General features: G+C 36.5%; 2 protein-coding genes and 1 non-coding gene across 5 annotated transcripts; 2 read left to right on the top strand and 1 right to left on the bottom strand.

Moving 5' to 3' along the window:
• Positions 1 to 14: 14 nt before the first annotated feature.
• FKBP7 (FKBP prolyl isomerase 7) lies at positions 15 to 14,251 on the top strand. Its single transcript, XM_007494441.3, has 4 exons — positions 15 to 324; positions 1,984 to 2,135; positions 7,477 to 7,610; positions 13,929 to 14,251. Exons 1-4 carry the CDS (start codon positions 113 to 115, stop codon positions 14,088 to 14,090), a joined length of 660 nt encoding a protein of 219 aa, XP_007494503.1. The 5' UTR covers positions 15 to 112; the 3' UTR covers positions 14,091 to 14,251.
• On the top strand, positions 3,450 to 3,505 carry MIR7262G (microRNA mir-7262g). Its single transcript, NR_162903.1, has one exon. It is a non-coding gene; the product is annotated as a microRNA mir-7262g (primary transcript).
• Positions 14,252 to 17,232: 2,981 nt separating the features above from the next.
• PJVK (pejvakin) lies at positions 17,233 to 27,024 on the bottom strand. Of its 3 annotated transcripts, XM_056794078.1 has the most exons (7): positions 23,153 to 23,287; positions 22,228 to 22,378; positions 21,934 to 22,074; positions 21,334 to 21,478; positions 19,955 to 20,072; positions 17,813 to 17,911; positions 17,233 to 17,543 (listed from the first exon to the last, which is right to left on the bottom strand). In XM_056794078.1, exons 4-7 carry the CDS (start codon positions 21,439 to 21,441, stop codon positions 17,248 to 17,250), a joined length of 621 nt encoding a protein of 206 aa, XP_056650056.1. In that variant the 5' UTR covers positions 21,442 to 21,478; positions 21,934 to 22,074; positions 22,228 to 22,378; positions 23,153 to 23,287; the 3' UTR covers positions 17,233 to 17,247. The 3 variants fall into 3 exon arrangements, with proteins under 3 accessions (XP_056650056.1, XP_001368857.1, XP_056650057.1); XM_001368820.5 differs by lacking the exons at positions 21,934 to 22,074; positions 22,228 to 22,378 and adding an exon at positions 25,061 to 27,024 and having other exon boundaries at positions 23,153 to 23,348; XM_056794079.1 differs by lacking the exon at positions 21,934 to 22,074.
• Between the last annotated feature and the right edge of the window lie 25 nt (positions 27,025 to 27,049).

The following is a 27,049-nucleotide window of genomic DNA, read 5'->3' as shown; positions in this document are numbered from 1 at the left end:
CCCCTCTATGACGTAACAATGCCACGCGTCAAGAGCCTTGTAAGAGGGGGAAGAGTATAGAAGAGAGTGGTCTTGGAGACGCCAGGCTATTTAGGAAACCACGTAGGAAGTCATGCATTTTTCCTTTAAATGCGTTCTTTTTTTGCAGGCTTTAAGCCTCTTTTCTTTCCTGGTTCAGGGACAAAAACTCGAGGAAAGTATGGAAGAAGTAAAAATAGAAGTTTTGCATCTTCCAGAGAACTGTTCTTCCAAAAGCAAGAAAGGTGACCTCCTAAATGCCCATTACGATGGCTACTTGACCAACGGAACCAAATTCTACTGCAGGTAGGAAACGCAAGCAAACGACATTGTCGTTTCATTTAGACTTAGTCTCATTTTGTACCAAAAATGTGCCCTCCCAGCAGAAAACTACTTATTAATTAGATAGTGAGTAAATAACGGAATCCTTTAGCCTTCTAACAAATAAGATTCAGGACTGCATGTATGCAAAAGCTGAAGATACTAACTAGATATTTCACCCAAGTTGCATTTAAAGAGCATGCTGCTTCATTTTTCTTTATTTGACTGAATATTACTGTTAAAAGTCCCTGAAAGGTGGAGATGTAGGCCCAAAATGTAACCGTATTAGTGCTCTTTTTGTCTCTTATGAATTGTGGTCATTTGAACTATATCAGAGTACATATTTATATATATATATATATATATATTGAACGAGGGGGGGGAGAGGAGAGAAAAGGAGGGAGGGGGAGAGAGGAGAGAAAGAGAGAGAGAGTGAGAGAGAGTCTTTAGCTTCTCTCCATTAGAAAACTTTTTGTAGTGGCTGGATCCCTACATTTCCCTGAAATGATTGTAGAGAATCTGAATTATTAATACAGCAGTAGGAAGGGCTTGTGTTACTCTTTGTCTTACTCTGGATTTCCAGGTTTTTAGACTAGTGGAGCCTCTAGAGAGCACTATACCACAGGTTAGGAGAATTTCCTTTGTGTTTAATGCAAGACCTTGGTATTTTTCTACTTTGCACTTGATGGAACTTATATGACCCAATGTTATATTTGTAATAATTTTTTTATATTACCCAAAATATTTTTTTTCTCCAGTCACACTTGAAGTCTAAAAAGGATGATGGTAGGAAACAACGGAAAAAATCATGTTCTTCCTATTAAGAAGTGAACTAGAATTCTCTGAAGCCAATTATTCCATTGATTCAACCTATAAATATTTATTAAATGTCTACTTGATGTTTCAGGAAGTACTATGTTAGGTACTTGGGATGCCAAAGTCATCAGTGACAGCCTCTGCTCTCTAGAAATAAATCGTAAATGGGTGTTGGAAAAGATACAAATATAAAAATAAAGGGGATTAATAAGAAGAGAGAGAACACTACCATTTGGCCATGAAGGGAGATTAGAAGTTTCACAGCTTTATTAGGAAAAAAGTCAAGGTGGGAATTAAAATAAAATAACATTTTGTTGCTAGTAGCTTTGGGCATTTTATATCCCTATTTCTGAGGAACTTTGGGCTAAAATTATGTAGGAATACAAAACAGATGACATAAATTATGTGATGGAGCCAGTTTGGAGATACTATCTAGATAGCCAATCGTTAAATTTTCAGCTTAAGCATTTTTATTCCTTGGAAATGGCCAATGCAGCAAATTATGCTTGATTTATTTATTTTTTATTGATTATTTAGACTTGAGAAAGTTATGGACAGAGAAAATGCTAATAATGCAGATTTAACTTAGAAGTGTGTCCTGAGTATATTTTGAATTTCCTGCCTTATAGTCATTAAATTTTAACAGGCAAACCCTCAAGAATAGATTAACTGATAGTCATTTGAAATATAAAATAATATTTTAATTCTGATATATATTTGACACTGTTAATTGTCTAACATATTATCTCTATGTTAACATAACTCTTACTTTCCATGGCATGACTTCTTTGTGACTTAAATTATTGTCTTTTTTTCTTTCTATGGTAGCCGGACACAAAATGAAGGTCACCCAAAATGGTTTGTTCTTGGTGTTGGGCAAGTAATAAAAGGCCTAGATATTGCTATGACGGGTATGTGTTCTGGAGAAAAAAGAAAAGTGACAATACCTCCTTCACTGGCCTATGGAAAGCAAGGCTATGGTAAATACTTAATATTATTATAAACCTAGTCTATGTCTATTGGATTTCAAAATGAGTAATTAGGAAAACTAATCATACAACTTGCTTGTGTTCTGCAACACTTTAGGTGCTTTATTCTTTTTAATGTCCTTGGTACTTCACAGGTGTAACTACTTCCACTCCTCCACAAAGCATTCTTCATGAGTGGCTATGTACCTTCCAGAAGGCAAAGTCAAAGGTCCTGGGGTTCAGATTTCCAGGTCTGACACTTGCTCCCCTTGTGACTTTGAAACAAAATTACTTAACCTCTCTGGGACCTCACTTTCCTAACTTGGCATAATAAAGGGAGTTGGTAGAACTAAAATCCCTAAATGTCCTTTTGATTCCATGGTCCTAACTTAATTTTTTCAGTGTCTGCATTGGTCCTCAGCAAACTTGAAATCAAGATTGTTTCATTCTTCATATTTCAGTTCTCAGTGCCTAGCACATTACCTAGCAAATAGTGGGTGCTTGATAAATGCTTATAGATTGGTTGATTGTCAGGCCACTTTGGCCAGGACCTTGAGGTGCTTGCTACTTCCCTGGCAAAACCTTCATGGACTTCCTGGGGTCACTGCCACTCTACAGCGAAGTGCTGGAGTTGGACCATAGTGGGGGGTCAGAGCCTCCTTTTGGTAAGAATAACTCAAATTTATGCAGCACTTCAGGTGAACAAAACCTTTCCCACAATAACCCTCTGGCAAGTTGGGAATGTGCGACTATTATCTCATTTTCCTTATGAGGAAACTGAGGCTCAGGAAGATTATGGCTTGGTTATGGTTACCCAACTAGCGGGTGACAGGATGGGTTCAGTTCTAGATATTCTGCTTCTTTCCATTACTTTTCCTTTAAACCATGCTTTTTCCCAAAATGAAAGTCAAATTCAAAATGAAGACACCTTTTAAAGGTAGAGGAGAGGATATTTGGAGTCATTTTTAAATCAGCCTCTGAAATGTAGCAAGCAAGTCACTGAATCAACCACACACGAGAGAATTCTTTATGGCATGCTGAGCAAATAGACCGAAGTCTTCAGCGTCCATCCTTTTCTTAATCCACAACAGAGAAGGGGTGTAAAGAGAAATGAACCTCCCACAGGTAGATATGATTCCGGCTCTCCCCTGGGGAGAAGGTTGTTCCCACCCTGCAGCCATGGAGGGAGCACAGTTCCTGCCTCTGCCTTCTGGAATTCCAGAAGAAGCTTCCAAACTGGGTTTGAAAGTGGTAGTAAACTGTGCGAGAGGGCCCTCGGTGCCACAGCTACCACCCCGAGGTGTTGGCATGATGCAGAGTGTCCCCAAAGTCTTACTGCAGTTTGAGGTTTATTAAAGCTTAAAACGGCACTAAGACTTTTGGGACAACTCTGTGTGACTACGAAAATCAGTGAGAAAACCTAGTTCTCACGAGCTAGACAGCTCCTGGAGCCTGGTTCCTGTGTACCAAAGGCAAAGGCCAGGGCCTCATTCTGGCCACTTATTATTTATCTATTCTCTTTTTGCCACTGAAGAAAGCGAGAGAATCCTTGTCATCCCTATAGAGATTCCTGGAGCTGAAAAAGCCTCAAGCAGTCAACAAGCTGTCTTATAGAGTCAGACAGGTCGACCTCTGCATCACGGAGCGTGACGTTGGTCAGCATTTCTTCTTCCAGAGCCCAGTTGTCTATGGCTCACTCTTGCCACTCCAACTTTATCGGGCTGTATTTGCGGAGGGTTCTGTCCCCTCGGAACAGCCTCCACTGGAGAAAGGATTTCCATTCCAGGTTGTTGGTTTTGCAGAGACCCATCAAGATGCACTTGTTTCAATCCATGGGAGCCTTGAAAAAAGAAATGTCTTTGATAGAACAGTAGGAATTTGAAGCCTTTATCCTCCCCACAAAATCAGATCAAGTGTCACGTTTGTGAGAAACTGAATGAAGAGACTAGCTAGTACAGCCAAGTGACGGCTGGGAACAATGAATTCCTGGGGGTAGAGGGGGAGGGGTGGCCTTAATCCCTTATCCTTAAGGAGGAGACACTACAGTAATAAGTTCAGGGACTCGGAGACCTAAGATAGGTGAGCTAATGAGGGGCACAGACACCAGCTAGCCCTTCAAATCATAAGTCGGTGGCTGCCTCGGGCCACGAGCCCAGCATAAGTCACATTCTGAGGATCCCAGGCTTTTCTTTGGGAATATCTAAGATGAAATGTGGAAATGGGTAACGTCAGTCAGTGCTCAAAGGAAGAAAGAAAAAAAATACAGGAGGAATCTTGGAGCTTTCAAGATTTGAACCTGTGTTTAAATTGGGCTTTTTTTCCTGTGACTTCAGATATTAACAAGTTTCCTTTATAGTTTAAAAAGATCTTCCTCCAGTCACATATGAGAACTTTGTAATTTATTAATGCGACACAGATACTGCTTCCATTTTACCAAGCATTTCAATTAAATCATTCTTTGGATCCTGGGAGCTAGAAAGGCTGGTATCACTTTCTAGGAGGGGGAGTGGAAGAGTAGGATTTTTTTTGTGTGTGTGATTCAGTGGGCTAGGCTGAGGTAACCTGGGTTTCACCTGCTATAACCTGAGCACTTTGTATTCTCTGAATAAAAGGCTCTTTTAAATCTAAAAGATAATAAACTTGAGTCCTTGTTACTTCATTTTGTCCACAATGGAGAGGGAAAAGAGCTAGCTTTCTTGAAAGTAAATTGTTTTTAATGGTCTCTAAAGATCATTATTGACTTCCTCTTTTGCTTTTTCTTCTTTTAATTAAATTTTTTCTTATACTCATTCTTAATTAAATTCAACAAATACTTATTAAGTGTTTACTGCATGTAAGATTCTCCAGTAGGTGCTAGAAGGCTCTACTGTGAAGGCTCAGCTGATAATGAATACATCTACTTTGAATGCAAAACAAATAGCAGTATATAAGACCGTTGTCTTGTCCTGAGGTGGATTGAACTGTTGTAGAGTTTGCATTGGAAAGAGTAAGCAGAAAGTGCCAGGAACTGTAGTAAGTTCCTGGGAAAGACAAAAGACCATCCCTGCCCTGCCCTCACGGAAACCATAATCTAATGGGAAGACTAAAAAATTAACATGACAAACACACTACATACAGGATAAATAGGAACTAACAGAGAAGGCACTAGAATCCAGAATTCTGGTCTCTGCTGTATCATGAATTATCTGCACTGACCCTTTGATAAATCACTTTTCTGGGTCTCAAGTTCCATCTCTATAAGAGTAAAGGTCTTCTTCAATAAGCACATTGATCCCTTTTCCCTCTAACATTCTATGCTTTTATGATGATGGCCCGAGAGAATTTTTTTCATGAGGTAAAAGTATGATATTGGAATTTTATATTTGAAAAAACATTTGGTGTCTCATCTTATTGTGGCATTTAATAAACTAAAGTATATTAAAACATTATAAGCCATAAGAAAACATTTCTAAGAAGTTTGTTAATTATCCTTTTGGGAGGTAAGATTCATTACTATGTATACCTAATCTCAGATGTAGCTCTATTTTAAGGAAAACTAAAACTTGAAGCATTTTCTTTGCAGCGTCCTTGTAATCCTGCATGTCTTGAAATGCATGCGATTGTTTTAGAGCTTTACTTCTCTGTTTATCCGGTACATAGTTTCTCAAAGCCTTTCTGTTACAGCACGACTTTATGGATTTCATCCATCTATAGTGAATGCACTCGTTCTGTTCATTTATATATTCTTAACATTTGTTGAAAAGAAAACTTTAATATGGTAATACTTGGGACACTTGAGATTTTTATTCAGAAACTTGACATATATGTGTTGTGTGTATATATATATATATATATATGTTTACATAAAGAAGTATTAGCCTCAGAACTTGAGTTTTGAATTTTTTTTGTTCTTATCAAGGAAGTTTTCTTCCTGTGACCAGGAGATTATAGATGGACAAATTAGGAACATGAAAATCAGTTTTCCAGAAATCATCATTGAGTGTCTAGCTCTTTGCTTATAGGTCAGGTAAGCATGTTGTCACAACACTAACCTTCACTGTTAATTGCATGATGCCTTGGTCAGATTTCTTCTGCATTGACTATGACTCTCACTGCACCTTTTCTGCCTTTGTCTCTTGCTTTCCATTCTGTTTAGATTCTATAAATCTTTGGCAAAAGTTTTCTTTTTCAATCGCATACTTAACCAACCCCTGCTTTGCACATAACTACCAGTTCTTGCCAGTAAGGAAGAAATATTTTGGTACAAGTGAATGGAAATAAACCATATATTTCATCTGAATATATATTGCATCAATTGGTTAACTGAAATATATTGTCTCTTAGAAGCACAGTGAATCGTCTTGTGGTTAGACCCAAGTTCAAGCTTTGCCTCAGATACATACTAGCTGTCTCTGACCCTGGGCAAGTAGACTTGACCTCTCAGTAATTCCGTACTACTCTTTAAGGCTATAAATCACAAACATTTTAGAATATAGCCCTTCTCCCTTGGACTAAGGAAGCTCTCTTACTTCCCACACCAATGAAATCACAAGTCCAGAACAAAAAAGAGAAGTCTACTACTTGGGTGAAAATCTCAAGTCGGAATATTGATTCTTCCTTAAATATTCACCTTCTCCCCAAGATCTTTAAAATGATCACATTCATCACAAACTCTCTTCATAAAATGAATATTTCTATTTTGGTACTCATGGTTTTTTCATTTTCTATTAAGAATCAAAGTCACAGGAGCAGCTGGGTGGCTCAGCAGATTGAGAGCCAGGCCTAGAGATGGGAGGTCTTGGGTTCAAATCTAGCCTCAGACACTTCTTAGCGGTGTGACCCTGGGCAAGTCACTTAACAACCCCCATTGCCTAGCCCTTACCACTCTTCTGCCTTGGCAGAAGATAAAGGTTTAAAAAAAAAAGAATCAAAGTCATCAATAATCTTATCCTTGTTTTCAAGTAATTACATAATTAATTTTTTAAGAAATATCAGTAATTCCAAATTCTCCTGTCTGTAAGCTTTATCTTGAATTTTGTATATTTATATTTTTTTCTGCAAATCTCTTTTAATTACCATGTTCATAATATATTTGAAAATAACAGATTCTGCTGACAAGGGCCAGATAAGTGGTGATCATTGGTTCTACTTTTCTGAAAATATTTTAAGTTTAATGAGTCCTTTAAGCTGGCATACTTTGGATAAAAATCAGGAGAGGAAATGCTCACAAAATCATAAAAAGAGCTAATGAAATACTTCCAAAAATTATAAAGGCACCATTGTTAAATGTTAAAAAAAATGTTAAATGTTTTTTGTTTCATCTTTGACCAAAACCTGTGTTCACATTTAACATTTTTTTTGGTCATCTCCTCAGCACAAGGCTTGATTCCACCAGATGCAACACTGATTTTCGAGATTGAACTCTATGCTGTGACCAAAGGACCCCGAAGCATTGAAACATTTAAACAGATAGATGTGGACAATGACAAGAAGCTCTCTAAAACGGAGGTAATGCAGACAAAATCTTCTGACGTCAGGTTTCACTTATAAACCATTGTTTCAGTTCACATTTGTTCCAAAGTGAAAGGTTTCCCTTTTGCGCCTTAAACTCTAGCTTAGGCTTTCATTCGTGTACCCTTGGATCCTGCTACCTCTCCTTTCCATCACTCTCTAGACTAGCTCTTCCTTGGTATCATGATTTCCTCTTCCTTCCCTTCCTCTTGCCTCAGGCCATCTCTGTTGCGCTTGCATTCCATGTTGACCACATGGTCGGCCACCTTCATGATTCACCAGTAACCATCCTAGAAGCCTCCCCTCCCTTGACTTCTAAATTTTGAACTTCACAAACACTAAATAAAATAAACATTTCATATGCATTTTAGAACAAGAAGAGAATTTTGAATTTCTATTAATATAGAGATTTTTCTTTTTAAGTACAATTAATTCAAATGTAACTGTCAGAGCTGTCCTGCTTATGTTATTTCTTCTGCCCTTTATTCTTTTCCTTTTTGGGGAGAAGGCCAATCCCCATCTCCCTCTCACTTTCCCCTATTCCTCCTTGTAAAAAAGCAAAATCAAACCCTAGTTACAAATATGCACACAGTCAAGCAAAATAAATTTCTGCATAGGCCATGTCCACAACCATCTTTCTAAATCTCTAGGTCTTGAGTCTATCACTTCTATCAGGTTGTAGGTGACGTGCCTCATAGGCAGGAGTCTGGGACCATAACTGTTTGTTTCATTGACAGAGTTCTTCAATCTATAGAGTTATTTTTCTATTTTCAATGTGTGATTATTATTGTTATATTAACAGTTCTGCTCACGTAACTCTGTACCATTTCATACAGATCTTTTCGGGTGATTCCAACCCTTCTTTTCATCATTTCTTATGACACATTATTATCCTATTCAATTCTACCTTAATTTGTTCAACCAAACCCCAATTGTTGGGTATCCCCTCATTTCCTTGACTTTCTTGAGTCCCCAGCGTGCTAGTCCTTAAACCTATTTTTGAAGTTGTCAAAGCTAATATATATAGAGTTACTCTCTACCAGTTTGTTTCTTAGCTTCCATTCTAGGGCTGCTAACATTGCTGATCTAAAATTTGCCTCTGCGTACACAATTCCAAAGTGTCTATCTCTATGATGTCTCTGCTAAGCTTCAGACTTCCATCTACAATATTCTGGATGTTCTGTGGGAACCTCAGCTCAGTATGTCCAAAACCTGCTCCTCCTGTTGATTTCACCGTTTCTCTCCGTGACACCACTTATTCAGGAGCTCATATGTAAAACTTTAATAATGCTATCTCTTTCTCTCTTCCAGTATCCAAATAAGTCAATCAATTCTACCGATTTACCTCTGCCGTATCGCTTTCATCCATTTCTGTCTCTCCACTCTTCCTACTTACTAAGACCGGTCCTGACCGCCACACAGATTATTGCAGGAGTTGCCTAACTAGTCCTACTGATGTGTCGTCCTCCTTCTGTTCCATTCTTGACAGCAAAGCCAGATTTGACTAACAGATCAATTCATCTCTTTAGCCTCCCCTTCTCTCACCCTCTTCTCCCACCACCTGATTGTGATATATCTCAGAAATCCCTTTCCTTGGCCAGTAACAGAGGAGCAAAAAGGGAGTTCACTTCTCTCAACTACTTGGGTTGGGCACCTTAGAATTAAAAGGCCACAGAATATGCCATGAGTGTGACCACTGAGCACTGTGCTATTAAAAAAAAAAAAGATTACTTGTATGAAAACTTCTCTCATAAGTCTATGCCACGCTCCCAAAGTCCTGTTTTAAAGGCTCAACACCAGCAACTCCATCAAGACCAAGTCCAGACAAATCCTAATAGCCAGCAGCCACCCATCTCAATCCTCCATTATTAGGGGCACAAAATATAAGTTTTCTTAAAATGTATTGCCAAATCAGCTTCAGACATGTAGGGCCCCCACAATCCTGTTCTCCACATTAGGGGAGTGATTTTGCTGCAGTTTTCACAGATATCATTGTCATGCATAAAATACTTTTAAAGAAGGGTCTGAAGTTAACAGATAAGATGTCAAAAACTATCAGTAAATAAGTTATGCATTAATACTAAACTTAAGCAGGGCTTTACAATTTATTTAGATTATAAAATCAGGCCTGATAAAAATGACAGCATATATATAACACTTAAGGTTTGTATCGTGCTTTATATATATTATTTTATCTTCACAAACAACCCTGGAAGGTGAAGATGTTATTATTATCCCTATATTATGAGGCCTTTGCTGGAGAATATTCATTTATAGCCAGTAAATTATATAACCTCATAGGTTTAAAAACATTAATTTGATAAGTTGTTACACATTATAATACATGTAAAAAACTTTGCAAACCTTAAAGCACTTTATTAATTCTAGCTATTAGGATTAGTTAAAATAGCATTAATTAATTCAATAAAATCCTAGTTAAACTGATTAGTACTAATGAAAAACCTGATAGTAATGAATTGAAAACCCATCTGAGATCTGGGTCAGAGATACCACCCTGTGTGCTGCTTTTTGCATTTTCTTTAGACTTTGGAATGCCAAGACTTTTTTTAATTTGAATTAATTTATTTAGTCAATTTAGAACATTCTTCCTTGGTTATAAGAACCATATTCTTTCCCTCCCTCCCCTACACCCACCCTTCCTGCAGCCAACATGCAATTCCACTGGGTATCATACGTGTCCTTGATCAGAAGCTATTTCCATGCTGTTGGTGTTTGCATTAAATGTTCATTTAGAGTCTACAACCCCAACCATATCCCTTCAATCCATGTATTCAAGCAGTTGCTTTTCCTCAGTATTTTTATTCCCACAGTTTTCCCTCTGAATGTGGATAGGGTTCTTTCTTGTAGATCCTTACAGATTATTCAGGATCATTGCATTGCTACTAATGGAGAAGTCCATCACCTTCGATTGTACCACAGTGTATTAGTCTCTGTGTACAATGTTCTCCTGGTTCTGCTCCTCTCGCTCTGCATCACTTCCTGGAGGTTGTTCCAATCTCCATTGAATTCCTCCACTTTATTATTCCTTTTAGCACAATAGTATTCCATCACCAACAGATACCACAATTTGTTCAGCCATTCCCCAATTGAAGGGCATCCCCTCGTTTTCCAATTTTTGACCACCACAAAGAGCGCAGCTATGAATATTTTTGTACATGTCTTTTTCCTTATTATCTCTTTGGGGTACAAACCCAGCAGTGCTATGGCTGGGTCAAAGATGCCAAGACTTTTTAACAGAATTTGGTTAATAAATGAAAGACAAGGGTTCTTCTCCTGTGGGTTTGGGAAAGGGCTGAAGACTTGATGAACCAGCTCATAATTAGCCATCACCAACTACAGATGTCTTGGGGTGGCCAAGGTGGGGGCTGAATGAGCTGCTTATTTATTAGGCTGCCTGACCCAGTTCAGGTCATCCCCAGTTTTTAAAAGACAACCATGGAGACAGACCTATATCACTTTATCAGTTATGATGCTGGCCTAACCAATAAACCTGATATAATCAGTAAACTTATATTCTTACCCAAAAATCGGCCTCTTGAAATCATTTTAATTGTAATAATTCTGTCTTAGAAATGAGAGTTTCACTTCCGAGACAGAAGAATGGTAAGGGCTAGACAGTTGGGATTAAGTGCCTTGCCCAGGGTGAGAGCTGGAAAATGTCTGGGGTATACATTTGAATCCAGGACCTCCTATTTCCAGGCCTGGCTCTCTATCCCCTGAGCCACCTAGCTGACCTTTATACTTACCCATATGTTTCTCTTCCTCCCATACCCTATTATATATAGCAAAAAAAAAAAAAAGGATTAATATAAACCACGGCATTCTTGCACAGAGACTTACTTGCTTTCTAAGAAATGACAATGTAAAAAGTTTTTTTAAGCCCTTGACCGTCCATTTCTTTAAAAAACAACAAAACTGTGCCGTATGGCACTCTAGGGTCACCAGAACATACTCTTTCCTTCGCCGGCGAGTTCAGTAGCTGGCTCATAGCCTCTCTCTTCATTCAAGCCCTGAACTGTGTACGTGTGGACACTCCTTCAGTCCTCCCTGTCCCTCCACTTAACTGTAGGCAGAGATGGCCATCCCCCTGAACTTACCCTCCTTCGTGTGTGTTGTTTCCACATTCCTGAACTCTGAAATGCCTGTATCGGGCCATAATCTCTGCTCCCTCTTCCCCACTACCCACCTCCTCATCTTGTTCTTTGCCCTCAGTGTGACTTCTGCTCCTTCCATCCCCAGCTGTCGCCCAGGCCCTCGCTCCTCCACGGGCTACACTCTCCTTCCTTACCCAGACCCCGTGGTGGCGTCCTCCGCACCCCCATCTCTGGCCGTGGCTTGCCAAACCCTTGGCCTTGGAGTCTTCCTACCAGTTCATTTGACGCTTAATCTCATTTCATCTGCTGTTGAACAGTTGGAGAGAAGGCACATAGCTATACTGAGAGTCCACTATAAATTAATGCTGCATCATCTCAGTTTGGGCCCTCATTGCAGCAAAGCAATCGTTTTATACCTCCCTAATACGTCGATGCCCGTTTCCATTCTCCCACATCTTCTCTTCCTGCCCTCTCAACGTACAACTCTAGTCACTTCATTAAAAATGTCACTCCTTAGGGGGCAGCTGGGTAGCTCAGTGGATGGAGAGCCAGGCCTAGAGATGGGAGGTCCTAGGTTCAAATCTCTCCTCAGACACTTCCCAGCTGTGTGACCCTGGGCAAGTCACTTGACCCCCATTGCCTAGCCCTTACCACTCTTCTGCCTTGGAGCCAATACACAATATTGACTCTAAGACAGAAGGTAAGGGTTTAAAAAAAAATGTCGCTCCCTCCTGTCCCCTTGTCTCACACTTGTGTCACCCTTTACCCAGACTCATATGAAGAAAGGCAGAGTTCATGGTTTTTTCTTCTCTTTCTATACTTAGTGCTTAGCATAATATTTATATAAAAGGCCAATAAATGCTTGATTGATTAATAAGCTGCACATCAAAGCAACTTTATAAAACTATTCAGAAAGAGAGACAGAGAATCAGAGACAGAGTTCCACTAAGCCATGTTAGGAGAAAAGAAAGAGGACACCATCATTGTGGTCTTCCCTTCTAAATGAGAACAGCTGATGGAGTCCTCACCTTGCCAGTAGGAACCTAGGCCACTAGGACAGGTGGGTAGACTGGTCACCCATGCTGCTAAGATGATATCAGTTTCCCTGTGGCTTTCTGACAATGCCGTCACAATTTATCTTGCTCTCATGTCCTTCACTTTTTATAGCTATTGCTTTCCAACAGTTCTGCTACTTGTAGTCAGTGCCTTACGTGTATGTGGGTGATTTGTTCCTACCCACCTCTGCCCGCCCCAATGCAGGTTGTAGTTTTTTATTTTAATTTTTTAATATGTTTAATTATTCCCTCGCATAGCCAGTGAGCAATTCCACTGGGTTTTACATGTATCATTACAAGATCTCTTTCCAAATTATTAATATTTGCAATAGAGTGATTGTTTAGAGTCTCTATCCCCCAATCTTATCCCCATCAACAGGTTATAGTTTTTAAGGCCACTTTATATAATGGCTTTACTCTCTATAACATTTCACAATAGTCTATCAGTTTCCTCCAGTTCTCCATTCACATCTTCACAATGACCAACAATAAAAATTTCATATTCCAAAGAAACTTGTATTTTGGAAAAATACTTTAATATTTTTTATGAGATATCCACAAGGAGGGGAACTGCTAGTGTCGCCTACATTATCACTTGAAAACATAAGCAGGAGACAAATATGATGCAGAATCAAATTCATTTTACTCCAAGGCCCAGATCATGTTTTATTTGTTGAATTTTGATTGAAATTTTAAGCATTCGAAGAAGAAGGGTTGGAATTATCCTGACAACTATCTAAAGCGCTATCTTGAATTTTAAGAGTGGAAACACTTTTAGATTGACTTTTTATTACTGAAGTTGTATACAAATGTGCATAGTGAGATTTGTCTGATTTTCTTACCATGCAGTTCCAATGTAGCATATAGAAATTTAAGAAAAGTATAAAATATATATCATGAAATACATATCACAAAAACCAACATCTTGGAATAGTTCTTCACACTCTAGTGATACTAATTGAAGAGGGGTTTTTTTTGTCCCCAGAAATTTACTTAAAAGTTGAAAACTTTAAATACCTTTTGTGATATCTCACATGAAAACTATCTTCTACAGAAATGTAGTTTGGGGCTGCATAATGTTTATATTTCTTAGTAAATTCTCCAAAATGATTCACAGATCAGCAAGGGTTCTTTTTTCATTACAGATCAATTATTACTTGAAAAAGGAGTTTGAGAGAGATGATAAACCACGTGACCAGTCATATCATGATTCCGTGTTAGAAGATATTTTTAAGAAAAATGACCATGATGGAGATGGCTTCATTTCTTCCAAGGAATATAATGTATATCAACATGATGAACTATAGCATATTGTTTCTAAATTCATTTGGCTATTTTGTATTATCTACAAAATTACTTTTATTCAAATTTTGTTTACTGATTTTTCTTATAAGACCACATTTTGATATTTTCAAACATAATTTCTGAACCTTTTTGTAAATTTAATAATAAATGGTAACATATCCTATATCCTGTGCCTTATTTAGCAATGTCTGTGAACACATTTCAGTATTTTGATGAAGCAAGCCAACATCTCAAACTCAAAATTTCAAAAACTTTTAATTCATCATCTTTCCTCCTAAACTTATCTTTCTAGCTTCCTTATATTTATTGATGACCACATTGTCCTTCTAGGCACCCAGACTCAAAACCTTGGATTCATATTTAGGTTTTTCTTTAGTCTCTATATTCAACTATTTGATAAAAACTATCATTTCTGTCTTTGCTATATTTTTCATGTCTGTTCCCTCCTCCCCATTCCCACTGCCCCCCCCCCAAAAACCTCAATAAATTTAGGCTTAAATATTATATCTTGGGTAAACTATTGCGAAGGCTTCCTAACTGTTTTGTTTTGTTTTTTTCTCTCCAGTTTCTTTCTTCTCCAATCCATCCTTTAGACAGTTAGGAAAGTAACTAAATAAGCAACTGATCATATCATTCCCCTACTCAAAGACTTTAGTGACTTCTTTGCCTAAAAATAGATTACAGACTTTCATTAAAAGCCCTCACCACCTTAAAGTCCTCCACCACCTCATCTAGTATGTATCCTCCAAGGAAGTCAAAGACAGAAACAAAAATCTAGTATACCAAAATATTCATTGAAAAACTTCATGTAACACAGAATTGGAAAGTAGGTATTCATAGGTGGGACAATGGCTAAGGATATTGTGAATGTAATGGAAACTGCTATATATTAAAAGTGCTAAATATTCTATTCATAATGAATATGAATTCAAAGAAATATGGGAATATCCATATGAACTGATATAAACAAATGTAATCAAGAGAATTAGGTATACACTGATTATAATAATATAAATGAAAGGATCACTAAAAGGAAACTAGACTTAGAATAACTGGGAAAAAACAATAAAAGTGAGAGGTCAGACAATGAAACTTACCTTCCCCAGCATGGCAGAGAAGTGGAGGACTAAGAGGACAGACTATTATATGGGTCATATTCATATACTTTAGATGTTTTTGCTTAATTGTTGGTCTTTGCCACCAGGGGAGCTTCAGTCTCCTCAGTGGAGAAGATTGAAATGACTGATATAAAGACAAAAGGTATCAACAAAACATCATTTAAATTATATTGTCAAAAATCTAGAAAATGAGTAAAATTTTCAAAACTATAATTTTTATGCTAGGTTGATTTTAATATACTTTGGTATACTTATACTTCATGCCATCTTCAAGTAACTGGCTTTAAATGCTTTTCTAAATAATCTGACAATAAGTAAGTACATAACATTTCAGGAAATTTACACACACTAAAATTATACTTTTATTAAATCATAACCAAATGAATATCAAATTATGTTTTGTATGATAACACATAACTAATATCAAATTGCTTACTGTCTCAGAAAAAGTGAGGAAAGGAAGGAAAGGAGAGAATCTGGAACTCAAAATGTTAGAAAATGAAAGCCAAAAAATGTTTTTACATGCAGTTCAGAAAAAACAAAGCATTACTGAAGAAAAAGTAAAATAAGCATTTTTGAAAATATTTAAAATTAGTTTGTAACAATTTTAAACAGCATATTAAAGAAAAACCAATTGGATAGTTTGTCATTTGACTATTGCTTCAGCCTCTTACAGGTCAAAGATATGGTACACACCTGTGGAATCCAAACACATTGTGATTAAATGTTAATATTTGTTGATCTGAAGAATATAAAAATTGTATTGTTCTATAATAAATCATACCCTAATCTTCCTACCCCTGCTGATAAAAACTAGTGGTTGAAATTAACAAAAAAAAATTTAATTAATGAATAAAAAGGATCCATTTTGAAACCATACTCTATATACAAAGAGAAGACAATGAAAATTTTCTGCATAAACTATATATATATATGTATATATATATATATGTATGTATGTATACACTCTTAGGGTAGTATTGGCATTTTGTTTTAACAAATAATTGTTTTATGTCTATACACGTATAGAATGGCATAATTATTTTGAGTATGTATTTTATAGTCAGTGTGGCATAATGAATGGAGACCTGGCCTTCAAGACAAGAACAACTGAGTTCAAGTCCCTCTAATACATGCTGGCTGTATGACCCTGCTCTATCCACTTGAACAAAGTGCAGAGGAAGTGCTGAGCTGTATCAGTAGAGGGAGCTTCCTCACCTGGGAGTTCCCTATATCCATGAAACTACAGAGCTAGTCTTCATCCCTATGATTTTTTTTTTGTTTTATGATTTTTCTTTTGTATGTCTTTATGTAGGTCACTAAAAATTAGACCCCTAGAGATTGTGTTTGCAAATTTTGGATGTGTTGTAGTGTAGACAAATAAGACCTTCCAAACTCACACGCATAAGGCACTTTGTTCTTAAGTATCTTTAAGACAGAGAAGAAACAGAAGTCTGATCTTTGCAAAATGTTTGAAGTGGCAATGGGGGAACCTTATAACTACAAAACTACAAAGCATGTTTACATTCTGCACTATCAACCTCTGTCCAAATCTCTAATTCTCTTAACTGTTTATGAAACCTTATGCTTAGAGAATTCTTAATGTCCTTTTAATTTGATACTCCAATTAAACATGTATGATTACATTAAATTATTAACACCACATTTTTCTCATTTTACCAGACCATAGCAGAAATGGTGTTTTTTTAAAGAAAACATTTCATTTGATTCATCCATAACAATTTGAATTCATGTCATGAAAAATAAAATTGATATTAAGAAAAAAAATTGATTTTTGTAGAGCTTTCTTACCCAAATGCCAAAGCAGGATAACACAACATTTTTGTAGGGACTATTTGGAGTATTTCTGAAACACTATATATTGTGGAATGTAAAAAAAAGATATATTTTTAAGAAAATTAAAATACAAATATTGTAGTTTTTACCTTTCTTTGTCACGGTTAATTACTCATTTGAATCCAGGTCATTTGGAAAGGGTTATGGCACAATTACACTTAAAACTGCATCAAAAGCACTCATTTTATTTCATTCTCTTGTGCCAAATGTCAAAGCAGGGCACAGCATGAAGCCTTACATACTTTTGTCCATTGTAAGAACACTCAAAGCATCCATAAACAGTTTCCCTTTTATAGTTCCCCATTCCACAGAGGATACAAGGCCCTTTTGGAATATTGTGATTGAGTAAGTTAACTCGGACATGAGTCCCTTCTCTGAGAGAGAAGTCAGTCATACTGAGGGGTTTATCATAGTAGTAATCTGAGAAAAGGTCATCCATGTAAAGTTCTGAGCGAGCAATGGCATCCATCACCCTTCTATCTGAAAAGTAAAGCACACAAAAATAAGTGTTGATTAAAGGTACAATAAGGAGAAAGATAAAGACCACAAATGGCATTCTTTATAAATATATCCTCGGAAATCTAAAATACCTCAAAAGTAAATTCAATCAAATTACAAAAAAATTAAATTTTAAATTCCTCATTTTGATTAGAGACAACTTAATAGATGAGTTTATATGTTAATGAAGAGGGGAAATATACATCCCAAATATCCTTTCATTAATGTCATTAATCACAGTCTCAACATACTTCGTTCAAACAGTATATTTCTTAATCTGTAGAGTATCGCGAATGTTGCTGTTTCTTCTCTTTCAAATCCTCCTTTTGACACTGAAGTGACACAAAGGTCTATCAAAAAAAGAAAAAAATCATAACAAAAAAAATTAGGAAAAAGAAACTGAAAATGAGTCTGTCTATAGCTTGTTTGTGGATAGTTGTTTGCATGTTTTCTCCCCTATTAGATTGGGATCTCCTTGGGATAAGTACCATGCCTGGCACAGAGTAGGTCCTTAATGAATGTTTATTGACTGACCAAGTAATTCTAAATAAGAATACTCCCATCCTTTCTTATAGCTGTACTTTACAGAAGCCCAAGACCAGCTACCAGAGCAAGACTGCTATGGCTTGCCTTGGCCAATTACTTGCTTCCAAGATCTGTTACCTATTGCCTCCTCTCATATAATTTGTATGTCATTTTATTGGGAATTGGGAAAAAGAAAGCCACCAAAGAGGTACAATAGATTCGCTACACTAATGTTCAGATGGTGTTTACAGACTACAATAGCTAGGGGGCTCCCTTACCTCAATCATTTGGGTTTCATGACTTTTTTTTTTTTTAATGCAGCTTGGACTTCCTGTAGCCCTAAAACTATAAAGTTAGTTCTGGAGGTCATAAAAAACAAAAAGTCAGACATTACAAAAATACACAACTCGATTGACTATATTGGCCATAATTTTCTAATATTTGTACACTGCTCTCTTTTCTAGAGACAAATAATTCATATTTGGCTATGCTAATTTTTTCTTTTTAAAATGTTACATGGTATTTAAAAAATGACTAAACTGGGGAGAGCTCCTTTAGAGGAGCAGGTGGATTAACAGATAAAATTAGAACCCAACTGTGGTGATTGAGCATCTACACAAACGCCTAAAACCTCGTAAACAAATGGTCAGGCAGGTAGGCAGCATTAGCAAGACATGATTGGTCGAACTCATCTGGCTAACGCAGAGATTCAAACACCAGAGACTTTAAATGTCCTAATCTTTAGAATGGAAATGACCAAACAAAAATGACTAATGGAGCTAATCGAAGACCAGCTAGGAGATGGCAAGTAAGTCTTGAGGAATTCAATGCATCTGATCCACATGTACTGAAATAAAGGCAGTAAGCAGTTGTCTCAGCAAACAAGTATTTTAAACTTATTTTTGTAGTCCTTTTAAAATATGAGATCCACATGCTTAAATTGAATAGCCACAACCGCTGAGGTTAGGAATAAATTTCCCTGAGTATTTATTTTATGTACTTTAAGTCATTTAAACTTATTTGTTGCTAAAAGAAATTTTTTTTAAGGTTTGGACTAGTGGGGAAAGCTAGGTGGCTAAGTTCAAATCTGGCCTCACACTTCCTAGCTGTGTGACCCTGGGCAAGTCATATAACCCCCATTGCCTACCCCCTCACCACTCTTGTGTCTTGGAACTAACAGCCAGTATTAATTCTAAGATGGAAGGAAGGGCTTGTACTAGAAACCTGGAAATCAAAGCCAACAGCTCTGGGCAAATAGAAAATAGTATCCCTAAGGTCATGAACCCTTTCCTTTCTATACTCCAACCCCACTCCTAACCCAACAAACATACTTCCTATCCTTTCAAGTGCTCAGTCCCTTCCCCCCCTCCCCCACTCTCTGTCTCTCTCTTTAATTTTATTTCTTCCCTCTACCCCCATCATCAAAATATGCTTTTTGGAAAAAGCTCTGAAATCAGTCATTTACCCCCTAGTGTATTAGTAGTTCGATTTGTTGCTTCTTCCATCATTTTAACATTTATCTCTAAATGCAGGACACAATACAGTAGCTTTAAGATATAAAGTTTCCTATCCTCTCATTGGCCTACTGATGTGTGGGGCTCTTCAGAGATGCCTTGGAACTTTTAGCAGCCTTCAAATGTTATTCTAAACCAAAAACAGGTGCTAGAAAGATATTATGCGGAACAAGGGATCCCCAGAATAGTTAAAAGTTCCCCTCTGCATAAGACTGGCCTTTCTGGAAAGTGTTACTACATTCTAATTATTTCATCTTCACATAAAATAACTGCCAAATAATTTCTGAGTTAAAATAGTTTATTTGAAAAAGCATAAATAAATATGTCAAAATCTCACACAAACAGAATACTTACCAAAGGCACCATCCAAATAAATGAAAAGTTCAAAAACACTAAAAGCTATGGTTGTGTGTGCTGGAAAAACAATAGCTTTGTCTCTTCCCTTTGGATTTTGTTCATCAATAATGTGAAACTAATTTTCAAAAAAGAAATAGCATGTATTAGTAGGGAGTCAATCATGAAAAAGGAAATTTTTCAGTGTGAATGAAATATTAAAGGAATAGCATTTGTTAAATTCTCTAATTTTTTTTTTAAATTTGTTTAGGATAAACCTAGTTTTTAAAGTAAAGAATTCTCTTGTTTGAAATCATCGGGCTGTACCACAGGCAAGAATTCTGAACTTGGAAATGGTTATTTATCCTAAGGAAGGAAATACTTTATCCCTATTTCATTCACATTACCGTAGAATCTAATATTAAGTCCACTGCAATGATAATGATCTCTAGAGCTGAATCCCTAATCATCCACCCCCCTCCCCCCTTATGTTTAGTCTCACATGCAAGTCAAACAGATTGTTTGAAAGTCTCTTATCCTCTCCTTGGCCTACTGATGTGTGGGGCCATTCAGATGCCTTGGAACTTTTAGCGGCCTTCAAAAGTTACTCTAAATCAAAAGCCTGCTTGTGTTTTTCAGGCCAGTGAAAGTTCTAATTCATAGGTGAATCACTTGTGAAACTGACTAGATTAAATCAAAACTTTCCATTTTCTGTGTGAGTACAAACCAATAGTACCCCAAGGAGACAAAGCTTCTTTCTGTTCCTAACAATGCAATTCCTTTTCAATTAAATTAATCCCATCATTATTCATTATTTTGCACTAAATGTACAGAAAAGAATTGTCTAAAGATTTAAGTAGATATAATTTTCTAAAATTATTCTAAACTAAAAGTTTAAATTCTGAATAAGATAAAGTTTGACCGCAAGAACTATTACGATAGAAAACTATAACATTTTAGGTTTATATAAACAATATAGCCCTGACGCTGTTTCAAAAGTGTATGATTATATCATTATGACTAAAAAAATAAAAACATGTTATTTGAACCAAACTTCTGCTTTTATTCTTGTAGCACCATTTCAGTGATTAAAGGGTGGTCTTTGGTTATATGTAATTTATTTCACAAGAATGAATATTTTGGTATCATTAAATTCCTTGAATTTTATATCCAAGTTCTCCTAGAGGTTTATTTGTTTTTTCACCAATGTGGGACACAAAAATTTCAATTCAAGAAAACTCCACATTTTCTGTTATTTTCTATCAAAATTTTAACCAAAAAAAATGCTATTACAACTATTCTTTCATGTTAATACTACTAAAAAAAAACCTGTTCCTAGTTGAAAAACAAAAAAACAATAACCTTTTAGTTAGTAAGAGAAGTCTTTTAAGGATATTTACCCTCACTGCTTCCCCACGACGCATTCCAGCATGCACAGATAATGAACACTGGCGTGTTGTTCTAATACTTTCCATGACCACACACAATACTGCCTTTCTACTACTCATTGATTGACGGATTAGGCAGTGATCAAAGTTAATTTTTCTAAAATAAAGAAAAGAGAAATCCACAGGTATTTTGCTATTGCCCAATTACATTTATCTGGTTCCTAATAACTCATAATTATGAAGTCATAAGAATGAATTAAAAACCTACTTGCTTGTGATATCAAACAAGCCTAAAAGAAATCATGGTGACTAAAAGAAATTCAGTATAGTCTTTTTTAAAACCTTTACTTTCTGTCTTAGTATCAATTATAAGACAAGTAAGGGCTAGGCAATCAGTATTAAGGGACTTGCCCAGGATCACAAAGCTAGGAAAGGTCTGAGGTCATATTTGAACCCAGATCTCCAGGCCTGGCTCTTTATTCACTAAGCCACCTAATTGCCACAAGATATGTTTTAATGATAATTAAGTATACATGGTTTAGAAACTATAGTTGCCTGTATTATATATTATCATCTATATTCTGCTTGAATTGTCCAAAGATCCCTTAATACCTTGTTAGAGCAGATGTTTCTTAACTGTGAGGATTTTTTCTATCTGCACTCCCATGTATTTCTTGTGTATCTTATGTCTGTATCTCAGTTTCCTCATTTGTAAAATGGAGATAACAATTGCATCTACCTCCCAGGGTTGTTCTGAGGATCAATAGAGTTAATAATTATTAAGTGTTTAGTACATAGTAAATCACTATATAAATGCTGGCTATTATTATTATTAATATATAGTTATTATGGCAAAAACAAAGTAGGCATTTTCTTTGATTTTTGTTGCTTTTATGTACAAAATACCTCTAGGAAAATCAGCAACCTATCTCTTGAGTGATCTCCTTTGCATTGCAAGTTAAAATTGTGTTGTCTAACCACTGAGTTGCATCATTTTTCTTTCACGAACCAGGACACCTCCTCTTCATTCTAATTTCTTGGTCTTGAACTTCATGATCTAGGGAGGCAATTGCCAAAGTGAAAAAGGTGCTAGATTCACAATCTAAAGGACCTGGGTTCAAATTATGATTGTCACTACCTCCTGTGATAATTTAACCTATCTGGGCCTCAGTTTCTTTATCTGCAAAATGAAGAGGCTGAACCAGAAGGCTTCTAAGTTTCCTTCCAACTCTAGATCTATGAACCTATTCAATTTGTTTTTTGCAGAAACGGGTTTATGTGGAGGAGCTTTTTTATATTTGCACCAAACAGGTTCTTAAATATTCTTTCAATTCAATTATCTCCCTCTTTAGAGAGCCAATCAATAAACATTTATTCAGTCCTTTACTGTGTGTGAGGCACCATACTAAGCACTGAATGCAGGGGTCCTCGAGGGCAGGAACTGGATTATATATGTGTGTCTGTGGTATACCCAGAATTTAACACAGAGCCTGTTATATGATAAATGATTAACATATAAATGCTAATTGCTTGACTGATCAAAAGCCAACTGTCAGGTGGCAAAGAGACAAGTAGAAACATGGAAAAAAGCATTGTTAGGGAAGGAAGAGGTAGCACTATCAAATGTGACCTTGAGAAAAGCATCTTTTGTGGATCAATCAAGAATTTTTTTCAAATGATTTTTGAAACTCATTTGCAAGGTTAATTGCAATTTTAAATTTAAACAATAAATTACTTGGCTTTATAAAATATAGTTTAAATGTACAGTAGCCCAGTTTGTAAAATTCAGATATTTAATCAAATTAAATACATCAAAAACTATCATACTGACCTAGTAGTAAGTTCCTTGAGTAATGTTGTTACTTCCACTTCGTGCTTAGTTACCACGCCAAAGGAAGCTTTTACTGCAATGGAATCTGACCCAGTAACATTAATTCCAACGTCATTAACCATATGATTTCCTCGCCTTCCATTGAGTGAAACATCTGATTTGTCTTCATAATTCAGTAATTGGTAGGATGAGATACCTTTAATAAAAGAATATCGTGTTTAAATGTCTCTTACCTGCCTAATATGTTTATTTTAAAATTCCAAAGTTATAAATTATAATAGTAATGCCAATGATTGAAATCAATTATCAAATTTTCAATTCCATTTACATGGAACTAAGGTAGGTTATATAGTTAAACAATAAATATTATTTTCTTTGTAATCAGGAAAAACATCTCACGAAAAGAGATTAGAGGGGAAAGGAGGAAAGTGCTATATAAGTAATAATCTATTATCAAAATACCATTTCTAAATCCAGTGTTCCAAATAGAGCTAAAAAACATTGTGTTGCTAAAATAGACTTCCTCTCTATATTAATAACAACTTGAAATGACTTAAAAACAATAATATAATATCATGTTAATGAGCAGTGATAGTAGAAATAATGATATAATTTCTCCATTTCAAAATGCTTTTGCTTCTATCTATGTGAGATGGTCCTGTATGAGTATTTATTTGAAGTTAGGATGTTTTAGTCATATTCAGTCATGTCTGACTCTTCATGATCCTGTTTTGGGTTTTCCTGGCAAAGATACTAGAATGGTTTGCCCTTTCCTTCTCCAGGAGAGAGGGGAAAATGTTATAAATTTTCCATTTTACAGATAAGGAAACTGAGGCAAAGAGGACAGGGTCACAGCTAGTGAGTGTAGAAAGCCAAATTTGAACTCAGGTCTTCCTGACTCCATGCCCAATGGTTATCCACTGAGCCAACCAGCTGCCTCCATATGTATAATATAATAATATATATTTATATATACATACATATAGTATCTGTATAACACTAGGTAAATCATAGAATCTCTTATGTGCCTGAAGCAGTTTCTTAGAATTTATTTCCAGCATTATAAATAGGGAAGATTTCCTTACAATAACAAAATCACTTTGATGATCTAATTTAGTCCACACAACAAATTTTAAGGGATAATAAGACAGGTAGTATTCCCATTCTGCAGTCACTTAGTATGTGAAGTAGTTAGGCGATGGAGTGATAAAAGTTTTGGATTTGGAGTCAAGAAGACTAATTCAAACTCTCCCTCTGATACTACCAGTGAGCAATTAGGCAAAGTCATTTTATTTCTCTTAGTCTAAGTTTCCTTAACCATGAAATAGAGATAATAATAGCATCTACCACACAGGGATCTTATTAGAATCAAATGTGATGAAATACTTCAAGTACTTTATAAACTTTGAAGCACTATATAACTGTTAGCTAATATTATTATAAAATGACCACAATTGCAAATTGATTTGGTAAAGCAACTTATTAAAAATTCAGTTCAAAAGTATTTATTGAGATTCAATGCGCCAAGCATTTTGATAAGCAATGAGGACACAATGATAAAAATGAAGATTGTCTTTGCCTACAAGTTTATTATCTACTCAGTGGAGGAGGGGAGAGTATAACAGTACATATATAAGTAAAGACAAAGTGATAGGGAGAAGTTCTGGAAGAGATGCTAAATAGAGGAGTTCCATGCATTTAATAAATTTTAAAATTTGGTTTTATGTTATGTAAATTTGAATCATCCTTTCTGGTACTAATATCATCACCACCATTTCAACACAAAATTTGACAGTCAATAAAGATTCATGTTACTCCTGGAACAAGCTATCTCTATTTAGGTTACTACTGCAATATAAAGAGTAGTTATTATAAAAACAAGTTTTTAAAAGTTGTTGGAAAACTTACCAGCTGAAATTTCTCTGTCTCCTAGAAGAATATCATTCAGTGTGAAAGGTGTAGAGGTAAATTTAGATCTCTGTAACAAAAAGCATCTTTTCTTTTTAACCACAAGGCTCAGAGGTTGATATTTGTCAGCTTCACTGAGGCTTGGAACAGGAACTAATCTCCCTCCATCTCCAACTTGCTTAACAAAGCTCTTGGTAGCAGCAGCAAACATATTAATATAATATTAATGATAAAACACTTCATCAACTGCAACTTTCAGACATTAAATTCATGTTCAAAAGGCTAGTATTTTAAAGAAAATTACGATGCACAAAACTAAATCTAGAATGAATTTTTAAATGAAGTCTTACTCTTAATTAGAAAAGCAAAATAACCTGTTTTCACTAACTACTTTCCAGTGCATAGAGCTCACAGCTCTCTTTCAGCTTCATGTCCTCAGAATAATGAATTATACATCAAGTGTAAACTGATATACTAGAGGTAAAACTGAAGTGCCACCATGGCCATTCTATATGACTAAAAAAGCTGAAGAAACTAAAATTAAGTGGCATTATCTTTTGTCAGGGCCAGAGCTAAATATGATCAAGGCAATGGATCCAATATAATATAGTTTTGAAAGATACATTGGCAGGACCTTAAGATTAAAATGACCAGCATTAGCCCTGGATACAGTCTTCAGTGGAATTGGTCCAAAGGAAGTTCCTTTACAAGTTGATGCCAATTTTAGCAGTATGTTATGCCATTTGAGGCAACAGACAAAAGAATCATTTGGGTGCAATTTAAAGGCTCCAATTTGCTTATGTATCTCACTTTACTTTCTTCTGTGTTAAAAAAAAATGGTGGAGGTAGTGGGAAGTTAGTATTCCCATTAAACGAACATTTTTAGCATATAGTAGAATCCTTTTATTGACCAAAGAACAGTCCCAAGATTCATATTATTGTCTAGCCATTTCATATCTAAGATATTTACTCTCTAGATTTATGCTTAAGGAGACAATGAAAAGCCCGGTTATAATGGAGTTATTAGCATTTTTCCCCCTTTCATCGGTTTATTCATGTTTTCCAAGTGGCGACGGGTAGTGGGCAGAAATGAGGACCTGGAGAAATCGTTTCTCTCCAAGCATTTGGGTCCAGCAGGCAAGGTCTGGGAATCCTCATTAGCCGGGACACTACCCAGAAGTAGAGAGATGATGCGGCTTATTTTTAAAACAATGGCTATGTTCCTTGAGGCGACCTAAGAAGGGTGCAGCCAAGTTTTCAAAACCTTTTATAGATCAGGGTTTAAATGCACCCTATTCGGTCTCGGGTAACAATAAAGACGCTGAGAGGGCAATGAGAGGACAAAAAAAAAGGAAATATCTTTAATAACAGAGGTTTGGCCGCAGGTTGGTTGGAAGCCGCTGGAGTCCGGCTTGCTTGCGCAGCGGTACAGATTAAGAATGGAGCATTGATGACTCCTGCAAACCCCTGAGGGGAGGAGAAAAAGAAGGGAGGGAAGATGAAAATCCATTCTTTAGAAATGAGAGCACGCTGCAAGGAGGGACCGTTTCAACCTTTGTACTAGCATCCCCAATGCCCAGTTCGGCGCATGGCACAAAGTGGGCACTTGTTGTTTGCTGGACACCCTTCCAGGCACCAGCTTTGACATGACGTAATGGTGTATGGCCGAACGAGCCCCCAGACCCCCGAGGCCCTGAGCCCGCTACGTTAATCATTCTTTCGTTCTCCCTCCCTGTATTTAGGGTTCTCCCTGAGTTCGGAACATAGCCCAGATTTTGGGGACACCCTGGTAATACATAAAAAGGGTGTGTGTATCATTTTTTTATGAAGAGGATGATCACTTGTCAGACAGACATGTTTCCATCTCATCTCAGGAAGGAAAGCAGACGTGGGGTAGAAACCCAAGGGAAGGGCGTCTGATTGAGAGTATGCAGGAAAACTGCTTTGGACAGTCCAAGGGAGAAGGGGATGACTAGGGTGCTCCCACCA

This window comes from Monodelphis domestica, chromosome 4, assembly GCF_027887165.1.
Source record: "Monodelphis domestica isolate mMonDom1 chromosome 4, mMonDom1.pri, whole genome shotgun sequence".
NCBI lineage: Eukaryota > Metazoa > Chordata > Mammalia > Didelphimorphia > Didelphidae > Monodelphis > Monodelphis domestica.
Note: the sequence above shows the minus strand (reverse complement) of the source record. Positions and strands in the feature narration are given on the sequence as shown.

Excerpts from the sequence above, each read along its gene's own strand:
- FKBP7 (XM_007494441.3), top strand. The coding sequence starts at position 113 with ATGCATTTTTCCTTTAAATGCGTTCTTTTTTTGCAGGCTTTAAGCCTC. Across the intron at positions 2,136-7,476 it reads CTATGGAAAGCAAGGCTATG|CACAAGGCTTGATTCCACCA; the intron begins GTAAATACTTAA and ends TCATCTCCTCAG. Across the intron at positions 7,611-13,928 it reads AGAAGCTCTCTAAAACGGAG|ATCAATTATTACTTGAAAAA; the intron begins GTAATGCAGACA and ends TTTTCATTACAG.
- PJVK (XM_001368820.5), bottom strand. The coding sequence starts at position 25,271 with ATGTTTGCTGCTGCTACCAAGAGCTTTGTTAAGCAAGTTGGAGATGGA. Across the intron at positions 23,349-25,060 it reads AGACAGAGAAATTTCAGCTG|GTATCTCATCCTACCAATTA; the intron begins GTAAGTTTTCCA and ends CTTTTATTAAAG. Across the intron at positions 21,479-23,152 it reads CTCAAGGAACTTACTACTAG|AAAAATTAACTTTGATCACT; the intron begins GTCAGTATGATA and ends TCTTTATTTTAG.